This window comes from Sciurus vulgaris (assembly GCF_902686455.1).
Source record: "Sciurus vulgaris genome assembly, chromosome: 3".
NCBI lineage: Eukaryota > Metazoa > Chordata > Mammalia > Rodentia > Sciuridae > Sciurus > Sciurus vulgaris.
In genome coordinates this window covers 32,458,076-32,473,130 of record NC_136463.1, presented here as the reverse complement: position 1 = coordinate 32,473,130, position 15,055 = coordinate 32,458,076, and the positions used below count along the sequence as shown (strand labels likewise).

The following is a 15,055-nucleotide window of genomic DNA, read 5'->3' as shown; positions in this document are numbered from 1 at the left end:
AGACCAAAGCAGTATAACACAGAGCTTGACATTTTAAAAAATTCCCGTGCATGCATAATACTTTGACATTAAATTTAAATGACTTTGAGAGTGAATGTCTCTTGTGGTGATGTTTGAATATTTGGTGTACAGCAATGGGATCAATTTATTCTAGAGAGCAAACAAAAACATCACCCTGGGAAATCAGTAGAAACTAAGTTTTTCTTGCAGTTCAGCTGAACATGTAATTTTCTCAGGGACTGAATAATTCGAAAGAACTTATTAGAGCATGTATAGTATGTATAATTCAAGTGAGCTCTTTGGATTCTGATGGGTCTAAGAATGTCTGGTTAAATGATTTAGAGGCTTCTGAGATGCAGCCTTTGTTGGAAATTCCATATGAATCAGGAACTGAGAGTTGATAAGGCCTCCCTGTTACCTGACCTCATGGTTGTTGATTTCTTGCTTATTTGTTACTCATTACCTTTCAAGCTACTTTTTGAATAGTCAGGGTCTTCACATTGACCTAAATCTATACCCTGCTTTTTGAACTTGGGTATTATCAAATTATTCCAGAGACAAATGGAACTTTTGTAAATATGTACATTCATATGTATGTGTACAGATAGACACACAGACACATATTTACATGTGTATACACACACCCATATATATACATATATGTATATATACACATATGTGGGTGTATAAATATATGTTTGGTTGAAATCACTCTTACCTTTATTTTATTAAAAAGAGAAAAGAAAAACAATGTACTTGCATCTTAATTCTAAAAGCAAAATTCTTCAATACTCATAACTTCCTGTTCAGACCTACCATAATTTCAATGGATCTTTCAGATAATGGTAATGTGGGTATAGATGCTGGGAATGTCAGAGTAAAGAAGCATAATTCACAGGATAGTAATTCTAGAAAGAACACTGATGGGTGGAAGGACTATAATGCAACAGACACTGGAAGGAATTGTTCAGGTAGCTACCGGTCTGTTTCCTAACACACAGCCTGCAAGCAACCGCATGACGATCAACTAGGTGAAGGGGAATAAATTAGTCATTCATTGAGAGACACTGGAGAGTCATATGTTGGCGTCGCATGGTCATAATAGCTAAATGAATATTGCCTAATTTTTCCCCCCTCACTAAAATCTAGTTTTTCAGATGCAGTATTGTCATGGCCACAATCAGGTTCAATCTGCTTCCAAACGTTTTCTAAAATGCTCCATGATGTTATACAAATTGGTAACGTAAAAGAGCAGCTTCAAACTGTGGCTGAATGTGTTGAGCCAGATCTTAAAAATGCAGCAATGTGAGATGGGAACCTTAAAGATGAAGAGGTTTTAGGAATTATAACTGGGAAGTCGATAACGTTTCAAGGAGGAAATGTACTTACATTTTGCTGCACGTGAAATGCCTGTCTTTAAAGGGTAGCCTCTGAAACAGAGAGAGAGAGAAAAGAAGTATGTTAAAAAAATTATACAATAACCAATTCAAAATGAAAACAAGAAAGCATTGACTTGCCTTTGAAGGTAGAGCTACTGACTGAAAAAATAAGAAATGCCTAAAGAAGAAAATGCATTTATTGGGGGTGCACTAGTCTTGGAAGTGCATTGTTCTTGGGGGTACAGAGAGCGGTCATCCACAAAGAAAGCACTGAAATCAACTGGCACATCTCATTGCATGCTCAATTCCCTGTCCTGACTGTCCTAAAATTTCAAGACCACTCAACACTCACTTTGTCTCCAAGGTCCAACCTAGAGAGTAAACATGAGGAGTGGTTGCTGAGTACAATGACTTCGACTCAGCATTTCCTTGCTTCAGGTTCATACTGACATTGTACCTTGCTTTTGTAGGACCAGTTCTAACACATTGTTCCATTAAATGAAAGTCCTCCAAAAAATTATAATTTTCTCAATTCATGCTTATTGGGATAAGTGGACAGTTTTCTTTTCCAAGAAATAGAAAGCTCTTGTGGGGGACGCTGAAGGGTGGATAGAAATCAACGCCAGCTTTCTCTTTATTCAAGATGCCAATGAGAGGGGAAGAACAATTACACTGTGCCTATGCTAGGAAGGAATGTGCCAAGTGTGCAGGCAATTTGTTCAGTGTGGCAGCCCACCAGAAAATTCACCTTGCTTCCAAATACATTTTTTGATCTCCTTGTGGTTATAGCCAAAGGGGTACTTTTCAAGGTAGCAGGTTTAATAGGGGATGGCAGGGAAGTCACCATGGTTGATATGAACTCTTTATAGCTGCATTTTGAGATTTGGGTAGTTCTAGGTCATCTCTTAAATGAGCATTCAAGTCACGGTGCCCCTGGACCTACAGAAAGATCTTGCTATGCCACCCACATGGATCGGGATAAGTCAGATGAGTCACTTTAGTGAGAAATATTTTTCCAAACTCTGTCATTTTTAATTTTTTTTTTTTTTTTTTAGTAATAGTGTGCCTTTGGAAACTGTATTCCGTGTTCTGAGATGAATAGAAATAATAATAGCAGCTATCTCAAAGAATTGTTATAAGGGTTAAATATGATAATAAATGTAAAATAGTTACATAAAATAGTGCCCACAGTGGGTGCTGTAGTTTGGATCTGGAATGAGGCCCAGGTGTTAAAGGCTTATTCCAGATCCAAACTATAGTATCCACTATGGGTGAATGAGAATTACTACCTAGTTTTGTTTCTAATACCTGACAAATCCTGCTCAATGTTGTTACTGTTGTTATTATTATCCGAAGGCCAAGTTGGAAAACAAGCAAAGAACATATAACAAATCAATGAAATGGGAGCTGGGAAGGTAGCTATGTAGAGAGTCTAGTCTTATTTGGGTAACCTCTCCACTTTTGGCAGTCAAAGCTGTACCACTGTCCCAAATTTCTGTCCCAGATTGCCCTTTTCCAATCTTCATTCCTCCAGCTGCTGAGTATAATTCAGTCAACATCCACAATGCAAAATCCCTGAATGTTATAGAAAACCACCTACTCCCTCATTTTCATCCATGAGAGGTGGGGCTCATAGATTGACAAATTGTTAAATCATTAAGTTGCTGGGCCTGCAAAGAATAGGGATAATTGTATTTTACATGAGTAGACACTCAACCCATTTTTACTGGACTAAATTTCCTAAACTGATCTCATAGAGTGACTCAAGAAGATGTCATGTATCACAAAATAGAAGACGTTTTGAACACTGCTCTGAACATAGCCTGACATACATTCTCCCCACCTCCAGCCATTCGAAACAAAAAAGTGTACTGAAATCATGCCGTTTTCAGTTCCTTTGAGGAACATGTTGCCAGGAAACAAATTTATAACTTCTTCACCTACTGAGAAAAGTTTTTACTACTGCTTCAGATAATGGGTTCTTTAGCTATAAAAGTACGAACAAAGAAAATTGTTACTTGGCGGATTCAATGGACAAGAACTCTTCACTTGGGCAATGCAATTTTATAGCAATATGATTGATTACTTTGAAAATTATTCAGAGCTGTCCTTGAGGCTGCATTGTGTAGCAGATTCATTTTTCTTGGGGTCCAAAACAAATCGAGCAGTTATGAAGACTGGAGTTTACAGACTATATAGCTACATAAAAACTTGCCTTTGCTTTTTAAAGCTCATTTCCACTATAGAAAAAGAAAAACCTGGCATCTCCACCGCCGAGACCCACCCCAGCCCACTGTCTCCAGTGCCTGTGCCCTGCCTGGTCTAGCACCCATGCCCCGTGCAGTCTAGTGCCCATGCTGCAGCTGACCATCTATCACCATGTGGGGTTGCCTCTGCCTGTTAGCATGGATTATTTCCTACCTGGAGGCCACCATCCCTAGTAGGGCAGCACCCTTCTTGGGACATTGCATTTTTAAGTTCCTATCAGGCATCAGGCTACTGAAAACTAGGAGGTTTTAACAGTAGGGTTTTATTGTAGATTTTTTTTATTAGTAGTATTATTAAGATTATTCCTATTATACCTACTATTATTCCTACTTTTCTTTTATTAATATTTTTCTCAGTCTATTTCCCTCTTATCTATCTGTTTCCTTGGAAACTCTTTCTCCCTTTTCTCATACTAACAACCAATTTCTTTAATTCCGCTTTTACTATTCCTACAACAAAGTACCTTTATAGACTTGCTTCTTATCTCATTAATGTTATATCTTACACCCCACCTTATCCTCTTTGTCCATCATTAGAAATTGTGGTCCTTATTGGAAACCTGTTGGTTATGCTGTAGATAAAATTGAACTCATCATCTCTGTTTATTAAGACAATATGGTTAATATCTGAATAGGGACTATTTGGGTTAAGGAAGCATATTGTTTGTATTGTGTGCTGCTAATATTGCTCTCTCACTTCAAGTTGAGATATTGGGAAATCTGCAGGGACACTATAAGTCTATGGGGGGAAACAGCAACACCTCAGATTCACACTGCTAGAGGGAAGTTACATGAACAACGTGAGAAAAACAAACCTAGGTGCTATATCAATAGAAACCAATGACAGCATGGGAGAAGAAATGTCAGAAAGGAGTTCAGAATGTGCATAATTAAAATGATCTAAGAAGCAAACAATGAGATAAGAGGGCAAATGCAGGCAATGAATAAGCACCAATAAACAGTTAAAAGAGCAAATTCAGGAAGCAAAAGATCATTTCAGTAAAGAGAAAGAGATTCTGAAAAAAAACAAAAAACAAACAGGAATCCTTGAAATGAAGAAAACAATAAAACAAATTAAAAACTCAATAGAAAGCATAACCAACAAGCTAGATCACTTGGAAGACAGAACCTCAGGCAATGAAGACAAAATATTTAATCTTGAAAACAAATTTGATCAAACAGATAAGATGGTAACAAATCACGAATGGAACATCCAAGAATTATGGGATATAATAAAAAGATCAAATTTAAGAATTATTGGGATTGAGGAAGGCACAGAGATACAAACCAAAGGAATGAATAATCTATTCAATGAAATAATATCAGAAAAATTTCCAACTCTGAAGAATGAAATGGAAAATCAAATACAAGAGACTTACAGGACATCAAACATATGAGAAATTACAACAGATCCACACCAAGGCACATTATAATGAAAGTACCTACCATACAAAATAAGGTTAGAATTTTAAAGGCTGTGAAAGAAAAGCATCAGACTACATATAGGGGGAAACCAATATGGATATCAGCAGATTTCTTAGCCCAGACCCTAAAAGCTAGATGGGCCTGGAACAACATATTTCAAGCTCTAAAAGAAAATGGATGCCAACCAAGAATCTTATACCCAGCAAAACTTATCTTCAGATTTGATGATGAAATAAAATTCTTCTGTGATAAATGAAAGCTAAAAGAATTTTTACAAATAGAAGCCTGCACTACAGAATATACTCAGCAAAATATTCCATGAAGAAGAAATGAAAAAACAACAATGTAAGTCAGTAAAGGAAGGAACCACCCTAAAGGTCTTGCCAATTAAAGGAGAAATCAAGTCAAGTTAAAAACCAAAAATAAACGAAAATGACTGGGAATACAAGTCATATTTCAATAATAACCCTGAACATTAATGGCCTAAACTAATCAATCAAAAGACATAGACTGGCAGATTGGACTACAAAGAGAGGCCCAACAATATGCTGCCTTTAAGAGACTCATCCCATAGAAAAAGATACCCACAGGCTAAAGGTGAAAGGATGGGAAAAAACATACCATGCACACGGACTCAGTGAAAAAACAGGGGTTTCCATCCTCATATCAGATAAAGCAGACTTCAAGCCAAATTTAGTCAGAAGGAATAAAGAAGGACATTTCTTACTGCTTAAGGGAACCATAAATCAGCAAGACATAACAATCATAAATATTTATGCCCTAAACAATGGCACATCCATGTATATTAAACAAATCCTTCTCAATTCCAGGAACCAAATAGACCACAACACAATAATACTAGGTGACTTTAACACACCTCTTTCACCATTGGACAGACCTTCCAAACAAAAATTGAACAAAGATACCATAGAACTCAATAACACAATCAATAATTTAGACTTAATAGACATATATAGAATATTCCATCCATCATAGAGTGAATTCACTTTCTTTTCAGCAGCACATGGGTCTTTCTCTAAAATAGACCATATGTTATGCCACAAAGTTACTCTTAGCAAATACAAAAAAATAGAGATACTACCTTGAATTCTATCAAATCATAATGCAATGAAATTAGAAATCAATGATAAAATAAAAAACAGAAACTACTCCAACACTTGGAGCCTAAATAATAGGCTATTTAATGATGCATGGATAACAGAAGACATCGAGTGGGAAATAAAAAAATTCTTAGAGGTAAACAAGAACAATGACACAACATATTAAAACTCTGGGACACTATGAAAGCAGTACTAAGAGGAAAGTTCATTGCATAGAGTGTATTCAATAAAAGAAAAAAAAGTAACAAATAAATGACCCAACATTACAGCTCAAAACCCTAGAAAAATAAGAACAGATCAACACTAATAGTAGAAGACAGTAAATAATTAAAATTAGAGCTGAAATCAATGAAATTGAAACAAAAGAAACAATTCAAAAAATTGACAAAACAAAAAGTTGGTTCTTTGAAAAAAAAATTGATAAACCCTTATCCACTCTAATGAAGAAAAAGAGAAAACTCAAATTACTATAATTCATGATGAAAAAGGAAATATCACGACAGACACCATTGAAATACGAAACATAATTAGAAGCTATTTTGAAAATCTATACTCCAATAAAATAGGAAATCGTGAAGGTATGGACAAGTTTCTAGAAACATATGATCCACCCAAACTGAATCTGGAGGACATACACAATTTAAATAGATCAATTTCAAGCAATGACATAGAAGAAAAGTCTACCAACCAAGGAAAGTCTGGGACCAGACGGATTCTCAGTTCAGATCTACAAGACCTTCAAAGAAGAACTCATTCCAATGCTCCTCAAGCTATTCTAGGAAATAGAAAAGGAAGGAACCCTTCCGAACTCATTCTATGAAGCTAATATCACCCTGATACCAAAACCAGACAAAGACACATTGAAGAAAGAAAACTTCAGACCAATATCCCTAATGAACATAGATGCAAAAATTCTTAACAAAATTTTAGCATATTGCATACAAAAACGTATTAAAGTGATAGTACAGCATGATCAAGCGTGTTTCATCCCAGGGATGCAAAGTTGGTATAACATCAGGAAATCTATAAACGTAATTCACCATATCAATAGACTTAAAGTTAAGAATCATGATTATTTCAATAGATGCAGAAAAAGCATTTGATACAGAACCCCTTCATACTTGAAACACTAGAAAAAATAGGGATAGTAGGTAAAGGTTATCTGTGCTAAGCCCACGGCCAACATCATTCTAAATGGAGAAAAACTGAAAGCATTCCCCCTAAAAACTGGAAAAAGGCAGGGATGCCCCTTTTCACCACTTCTATTTAATATTGTCCTTGAAACTCTAGCCAGACCAATTAGACAGACAAAAGAAATTAAAGGGATACGAATAGGAAAAGAAGAACTCAAACTATCACTATTTGCTGACGACATGATTCTATATTTAGAGGGGCCAAAAACTTCCACCAGAAAACTTCTAGAACTCATAAATGAATTCATTAAAGTAGCAGGATGTAAAATCAACACTCATAAATCTAATGCATTTTTATTCACAAGTGATAAATCCTCTGAAAGAGAAATTAGAAAAACTACCCCATTCACAAGAGCCTCAAAACAACAACAACAACAACAACAACAACTTGGGAATCAATCTAACAAAAGATGTGAAAGATCTCTACAATGAGAACTACAGAATACTAAAGAAAGAAATTAAAGAAATTAAATTCCTTAGAAGATGGAAAGATCTCCCATGTTCTTGGATAGGCAGAATTAATATTGTCAAAATGGCCATACTACCAAAAGTGCTGTACAGATTCAATGCAATTCCAATTAAAATCCCAAATGATGTACCTCATAGAAATAGAGAAAGCAATCATGAATACTTTTGGAAGAATAAGAGACCCAGAATAGCTAAAACAATCCTTAGCAGGAATAATGAAGCAGGTAGTATCATAATACCAGAACTTCAACTGTACTACAGAGCAATAGTAACAAAAATGGCATGGTATTGGCACCAAAATAGACAGGTAGATCAATGGTACAGAAACAGAGGACACAGAGACAAACCCATATAAATACAGTTATCTCATATTAGACAAAGTTGCCAAAAATATACAATGGAGAAAAGATAGTCTCTTCAACAAATGGTGCTGGGAAAACTGGAAATTCATATGCAGCAAAATGAAACTAAACCCTTATCTCTCACCCTGCACAAAACTCAACTCAAAATGGATCAAGGACTTCAGAATTAGATCAGAGACCCTGCACCTAATAGAAGAAAAAGTAGGTCCAAATCTTCATCATGTTGGCTTAGGACGAGACTTCCTTAACATGATTCCCAAGGCACAAGAAATAAAAGCAGGAATCAACAACTGGGATAGATTCAAACTAAAAAGCATTTTCTCAGCAAAGGAAACAATCAACAATGTGAAGAGAGAGCCTACGGAGTGGGAGAAAATCTTTGCCACACATACTTCAGATAGAGCACTAATCTCCAGAATATGTAAAGAACTCAAAAAAATTTACACCAAGAATACAAATAACCCAGTCAATAAATAGGCTAAGGAAATGAACAGACACTTCACAGAAGAAGATCTACAAGTGATCAACAGATATATAAAAAAATGTTCAACATCTCTAGTAATAAGAGAAATGCAAATCAAAACTACCCTAAGATTCCATCTCACCCCAATTAGAATGGTGATTATCAAGAACACAAGCAACAATAGGTGTTGGCGAGGATGTGGGGAAAAAGGCACACTCATACATTGCTGGTGGGGCTGCAAATTGGTGCAGCCACTCTGGAAAGCAGTATGGAGATTCCTTAGAAAACTGGAATGGAATTACCATTTGACCCAGCTATCCCACTCCCTGGTTTATACCCAAAGGACGTAAAATTGGCATAGTACAGTGATGCAGCAACATCAATGTTTTTAGCAGCTCAATTCACAATAGCTAGATTGTGGAACCACCCTAGATGCCCTTCAATAGATGAATGGATAAAGAAACTGTGGTATATATACACAATGGAATATTATTAGCCATAAAGAAGAATAAAATTATGGCATTTGCAGGTAAATGAATGGAGTTGGAGGATATCATGCTAAGCAAGATAAGCCAATCTCCAAAAAACGAAGGCTAAGTGATTTCTCTGATAAGCGAATGATGATACATAATGGGGGATGGGAGGAGGCAAGAATGGAGGAAGGATGGATATTATAGAGTAAAATGAGGGTGGGGAGGCAGTGGGGGGTGAAGGAAAAATAATAGAATGAGACAAACATCATTACGCTGCATACATGTATGGTTATGCAAATGGTGTGACTCTACTTTGTGTACAACCAGAGAAATGAAAGTTTTACCCCATTTGTGTACATGAATCAAAATTAAAAAAAAAAAAGATGAAGCAAAAGAAAAAGTAAAACCTGAATTCTTAAAGGAGAGAGGCCTTAAAATGATTATCTCATTCACTTAATGTATGTTGAGGACCTACTATGTGCAGGCCTATGGTGTTCTAGACCCTGGTAATCCATCCCTGGCCCTCATGATGAATGTCTGTCTGGCTTAAGAGACAATTGGACAGTTTATAGAAATATATCATAATATAATGCAAAATTGCACTGCTGGTCAGTGAGGGAGAAGGAGGATTGGGGATCTGATCCAGCCAGAAAAGTCAGGAAGTCTAATTTAGAGAAGTGTTGGGATAATAGCTGATAAAAATTCATATTTAATAATAATACCAGAGGAGATCCAAGATGGCAGACTAGAGGGTGACTGCATCTCCCATCTCTCCAGAACTCAGGATTCAAGAAGGGGAGGTATTGAGAGACTCGGACCAACATAGAGCAGCGGGGTGAGTCTCTCTCACTGGGTGAAGCTCGGCTGGGCAGCAGGCCCGGACAAGAGGCAGCTTCTCAGAGCAGGGCAGGGCAGCGAGAGTCTTCCCCAAGCAGCCCTGCTCTCTCCGGCGGCAGGCTCGATCCACAGCCAGCTCCTCGGAGCAGGCCCACCCAGTGAGAGCTTTTCCACACAGAGCCGACCCCAAGCCCCAGACCCAGAGGCGGGCCCCAGCCCGCAGGCGGCTTCTGGGACCAGGGCAGGGCAGCTAGAGACTTCTGCAAGCAGCCCTACTATCTCCGGCAGCAGGCGGGGTAAACAGCCATCTTCTTGGAGCAGGCCCGCCCAGTGAGAGCTTTTCTACACAGAGCCAACCCCAAGTCCTGAACCCAGCAGCAGGCCCTGGCTCGCAGGCGGCTTCTGGGACCAAGGCAGGTCAGGGAGAGGCTTTCCCCGAGCAGCCTGGCTCCCTCAGGTGGGGGCAGGCCCTGTCTATAGCCAGTTTCTAGGAGCAGGACCGCCCAGTGAGAGGATTGCCACGCAGAACCAGCCCCAAGCCCTGGATCCAGTAGCGGGCTAGGGGCAGCTTTCTTCAGAAACACTGCATTATCAGGTTCCTCCAAGATTTCAGGCTACTGAAGGTTGGGAGGTGATATACTGGAAATCTACAGGGACACTACAAGCCAATAGAGGAAATCTGCAATATCTCAGAGTCCCACTGATATCTGACCAATATGAGAAAACAAGGGAAGAAAATGTCCCAAACAAACCTAGATACTATAGCAATAAAACCCAATGACAGCACAGCAGAAGAAATGTCAGAAAGGGAGTTCAGAATGTACATAATTAAAACAATCAGGGAAGCAAACGAGGAGATGAAAGAGCAAATGCTGGCATTGAAGGAAGAGATGAAAGAGCAAATGCAGGCATTAAATGATCGCACCAATCAACAGTTAAAGAGCAAATATGGGAAGCAAGAGATCATTTCAATAAAGAGTTAGAGCTACTGAAAAACAAACAAACAGAAATCCTTGAAATGAAGGAAACAATAAACCAAGTTAAAAACTCCATAGAAAGCATAACCAATAGGATAGAACACCTGGAAGACAGAACCTCAGATACTGAAGACAAAATATTTAATCTTTAAAACAAAGTTGACAAAACAGAAAAGATGGTAAGAAATCATGAACAGAATCTACAAGAATTGTGGGATATCATGAAAAGGCCAAATTTAAGAATTATTGGGATTGAGGAAGGCTCAGGGAAACAAACCAAAGGAATGAACAATCTATTCAATGAAATAATATCAGAAAATTTCCCAAATCTGAAGAATGAAATGGAAAACCAGGTACAAGAGGCTTATAGGACTCCAAATACACAAAATTACAACAGACCCACACCAAGACACATTATTATGAAAATACCTAACATACAAAATAAAGACAGAATTTTAAAGGCCGCGAGAGAAAAGAATCAAATTACATTCAGGGGGAAACCAATACGGATATCAGCAGATTTTTCAATCCAGACCCTAAAAGCTAGAAGGGCCTGGAACAACATTTACCAAGCCCTGAAAGAAAACGGATGCCAACCAAGAATCTTATACCCAGCAAAACTTACTTTCAGGTTTGACGATGAAATAAAATCATTCCATGATAAACAAAAGCTAAAAGAATTTATACAAAGAAAGCCGGCATTACAGAACATTCTCAGCAAAATATTCCATGAGGAAGAGATGAAAAACAATGATGCAAATCAGCAACGGGAGGAACTAGCCTAAAGGAATAGCCAAATAAAGGAGAAACCAAATCATGTCGAAAAACAAAAATGAGTCCAATGACTGGGAATACAAATCATATCACAATAATAACCCTGAATGTTAATGGTCTGAACTCATCAATCAAAAGACATAGACTGGCAGATAGGATTACAAAGAGAGGCCCAACAATATGCTGCCTTTAAGAGACTCATCTCATAGAAAGAGATACCCACAGACTAAAGGTGAAAGGATGGGAAAAAACATACCATGCACACGGACACAGCCAAAAAGCTGGAGTATCCATCCTCATTTCAGATAATGTGGACTTCAAGCCAAAACTAGTCAGAAGGGATAAAGAAGGACATTACATACTGCTTAAGGGAAGCATAAATCAGCAAGACATAACAATCATAAATATCTATGCCCTGAACATTAGCTCATCCATGTATGTCAAACAAATCCTTCTCAATTCCAGAAATCAAATAGACCACAACACAATAACACTAGGCGATTTTAACACACCTCTCTTACCACTGGATAGATCTTCCAAACAAAAATTGAATAAAGAAACCATAGATCTCAATAACACAATCAACAATTTAGACTTAACGGACATATATAGAATATACCATCCAACAAAGAACGAATACACTTTCTTCTCAGCAGCACATGGATCCTTCTCTAAAATAGACCATATTTTATACCACAAAGGTACTGTTAGCAAATACAAGAAAACAGAGATACTACCTTGTATTCTATCAGATCATAATGGATTGAAATTAGAAATAAATGACAGAATAAAGAACAGAAACTTCTCCAATACCTGGAGATTAAATAATATGTTATTATATGATGAATAGATAACAGAAGACATCAGGAGGGAAATAAAAAAATTCTTAGAAGTAAACGAGAACAAAGACACATCATATCAAAATCTCTGGGACACCATGAAAGCAGTATTTAGAGGAAGATTTTTTTCATGGAGCGCATTCAACAAAAGAAGTAAAAATCAACAAATAAACGACTTAACACTACAGCTCAAAGCCCTAGAAAAAGAAGAGCACACCAACACTAAAAGTAGTAGAAGACAGGAAATAGTTAAAATAAGAGCCGAAATCAACGAAATTGAAACAAAAGAAACAATAGAAAAAATTAACAAAATAGTTGTTTCTTTGAAAAAAATAAACAAAATTGATAAACCCTTAGCCACACTAACAAAGAGAAAGAGAAAGAAAACTCAAATTACTAAAATTCAGAATGAACAAGGAAATATCACTACAGACATGAGTGAAATACAAAACATAATTAGAAGTTATTTTGAAAATCTATACTCCAGCAAAACAGAAAACCTCAAAGACATCAACAAGTTTTTAGAGACATATGAATTACCTAAACTGAACGAGGAGGACATACACAACTTAAATAAATCAATTTCAAGCAATGAAATAGAAGAGGTCATCAAAAGCCTACCAACAAAGAAAAGTCCAGGACCAGATGGGTTCTCAGCCGAGTTCTACAAAACCTTTAATGAAGAGCTCATTCCAATACTCCTCAAACTATTCCATGAAATAGAAGAGGAGGGAACCCTCCCAAACTCATTCTATGAAGCCAATATCACCCTGATACCTAAACCAGACAGAGACACATCGAGAAAAGAATTTCAGACCAATATCCTTAATGAACATTGACACAAAAATTCTCAACAAAATTTTAGCAAATCGCATACAAAAATATATTAAAAAGATAGTGCACCACGATCAAGTGGGTTTTATTCCAGGGATGCAAGGTTGGTTCAACATCCGGAAATCAATAAATGTCATTCACCATATCAACAGACTTAAAGTTAAGAATCACATGATTATTTCGATAGATGCAGAAAAAGCATTTGATAAAATACAGCATCCCTTCATGCTCAAAACACTAGAAAAAATAGGGATAGTGGGAACATTCCTTAACATTGTAAAGGCCATCTATGCTAAGCCCATGGCCAATATCATTCTAAATGGTGAAAAACTGAAAGTATTCCCCCTAAAAACTGGAACAAGGCAGGGATGCCCTCTTTCACCACTTCTATTCAACATCGTCCTTGAAACTCTAGCCAGAATTAGACAATCCAAAGAAATTAAAGGGATACGAATAGGAAAAGAAGAACTCAAACTATCCCTGTTCGCTGATGACATGATTATATATTTAAAGGAACCCAGAAATTCCACCAGAAAACTTTTAGAACTCATAAGTGAATTCAGTAAAGTAGCAGGTTACAAGATCAATGCTCATAAATCCAATGTATTTTTAACATAAGCGCTGAATCTTCAGAAAGAGAAGTTAGGAAAACTACCCCATTCACAATAGCCTCGAAAAAAATAAAATACTTGGGAATCAATCTCACAAAAGAGGTGAAAGAGCTCTACAATGAGAACTACAGAACACTAAAGAAAGAAATTAAAGAAAACCTTAGAAGATGGAAAGATCTCCCATGTTCTTGGATAGGCAGTATTAATATTGTCAAAATGGCCATACTACCAAAAGTGCTATATAGATTCAATGCAATTCCAATTAAAATCCCAATGATGTACCTTACAGAAATAGAGCAAGCAATTATGAAATTCATCTGGAAGAATAAGAAACCCAGAATAGCTAAAGCAATCCTTAGCAGAAAGAGCGAAACAGTGGGTATCGAAATACCAGATCTTCAACTCTACCACAAAACAATAGTAACAAAGACGGCATGGTATTGGTACAAAAATAGAAAGGTAGATCAATGGTACAGAATAGAGGACATGGACACAAACTCAAATAAATACAATTTTCTCATATTAGACAAAGGAGCCAAAAATATGCAATGGAGAAAAGATAGCCTCTTCAACAAATGGTGCTGGGAAAACTGGAAATCCATATGCAACAGAATGAAATTAAACCCCTATCTCTCACCCTGCACAAAACTCAACTCAAAATGGATCAAGGTCCTCAGAATCAGACCAGAGACCCTTCATCTTATAGAAGAAAAAGTAGGTTCAAATCTTCAACATGTCGGCCTAGGATCAGACTTCCTTAACAGGACTCCCATAGCACAAGAAATAAAAGCAAGAATCAACAACTGGGATAGATTCAAACTAAAAAGTTTTCTCTCAACAAAGGAAACTATCAGTAATGTGAAGAGAGAGCCTACAGAGTGGGAGAATATCTTTGCCACTCATACTTCAGATAGAGCGCTAATTTCCAGAATCTATAAAGAACTCAAAAAACTACACCAAGAATACAAATAATCCAATCAACAAATGGGCTAAGGAAATGAACAGACACTTCACAGACGAAGATGTACAAGC

At 37.0% G+C, this 15,055-nt stretch overlaps 1 protein-coding gene across 1 annotated transcript in view; it reads right to left on the bottom strand.

The window, feature by feature from the left end:
* Window positions 1-15,055, bottom strand: part of ANKFN1 (ankyrin repeat and fibronectin type III domain containing 1) — a 564,723-nt gene that overhangs the window by 500,487 nt on the left and 49,181 nt on the right. The window contains exon 2 of the mRNA XM_079131399.1: window positions 1,390-1,430. Within this exon, the coding sequence (XP_078987525.1) occupies window positions 1,390-1,430 (41 nt within the window). The remainder of the gene's footprint in view (window positions 1-1,389; window positions 1,431-15,055) is intronic.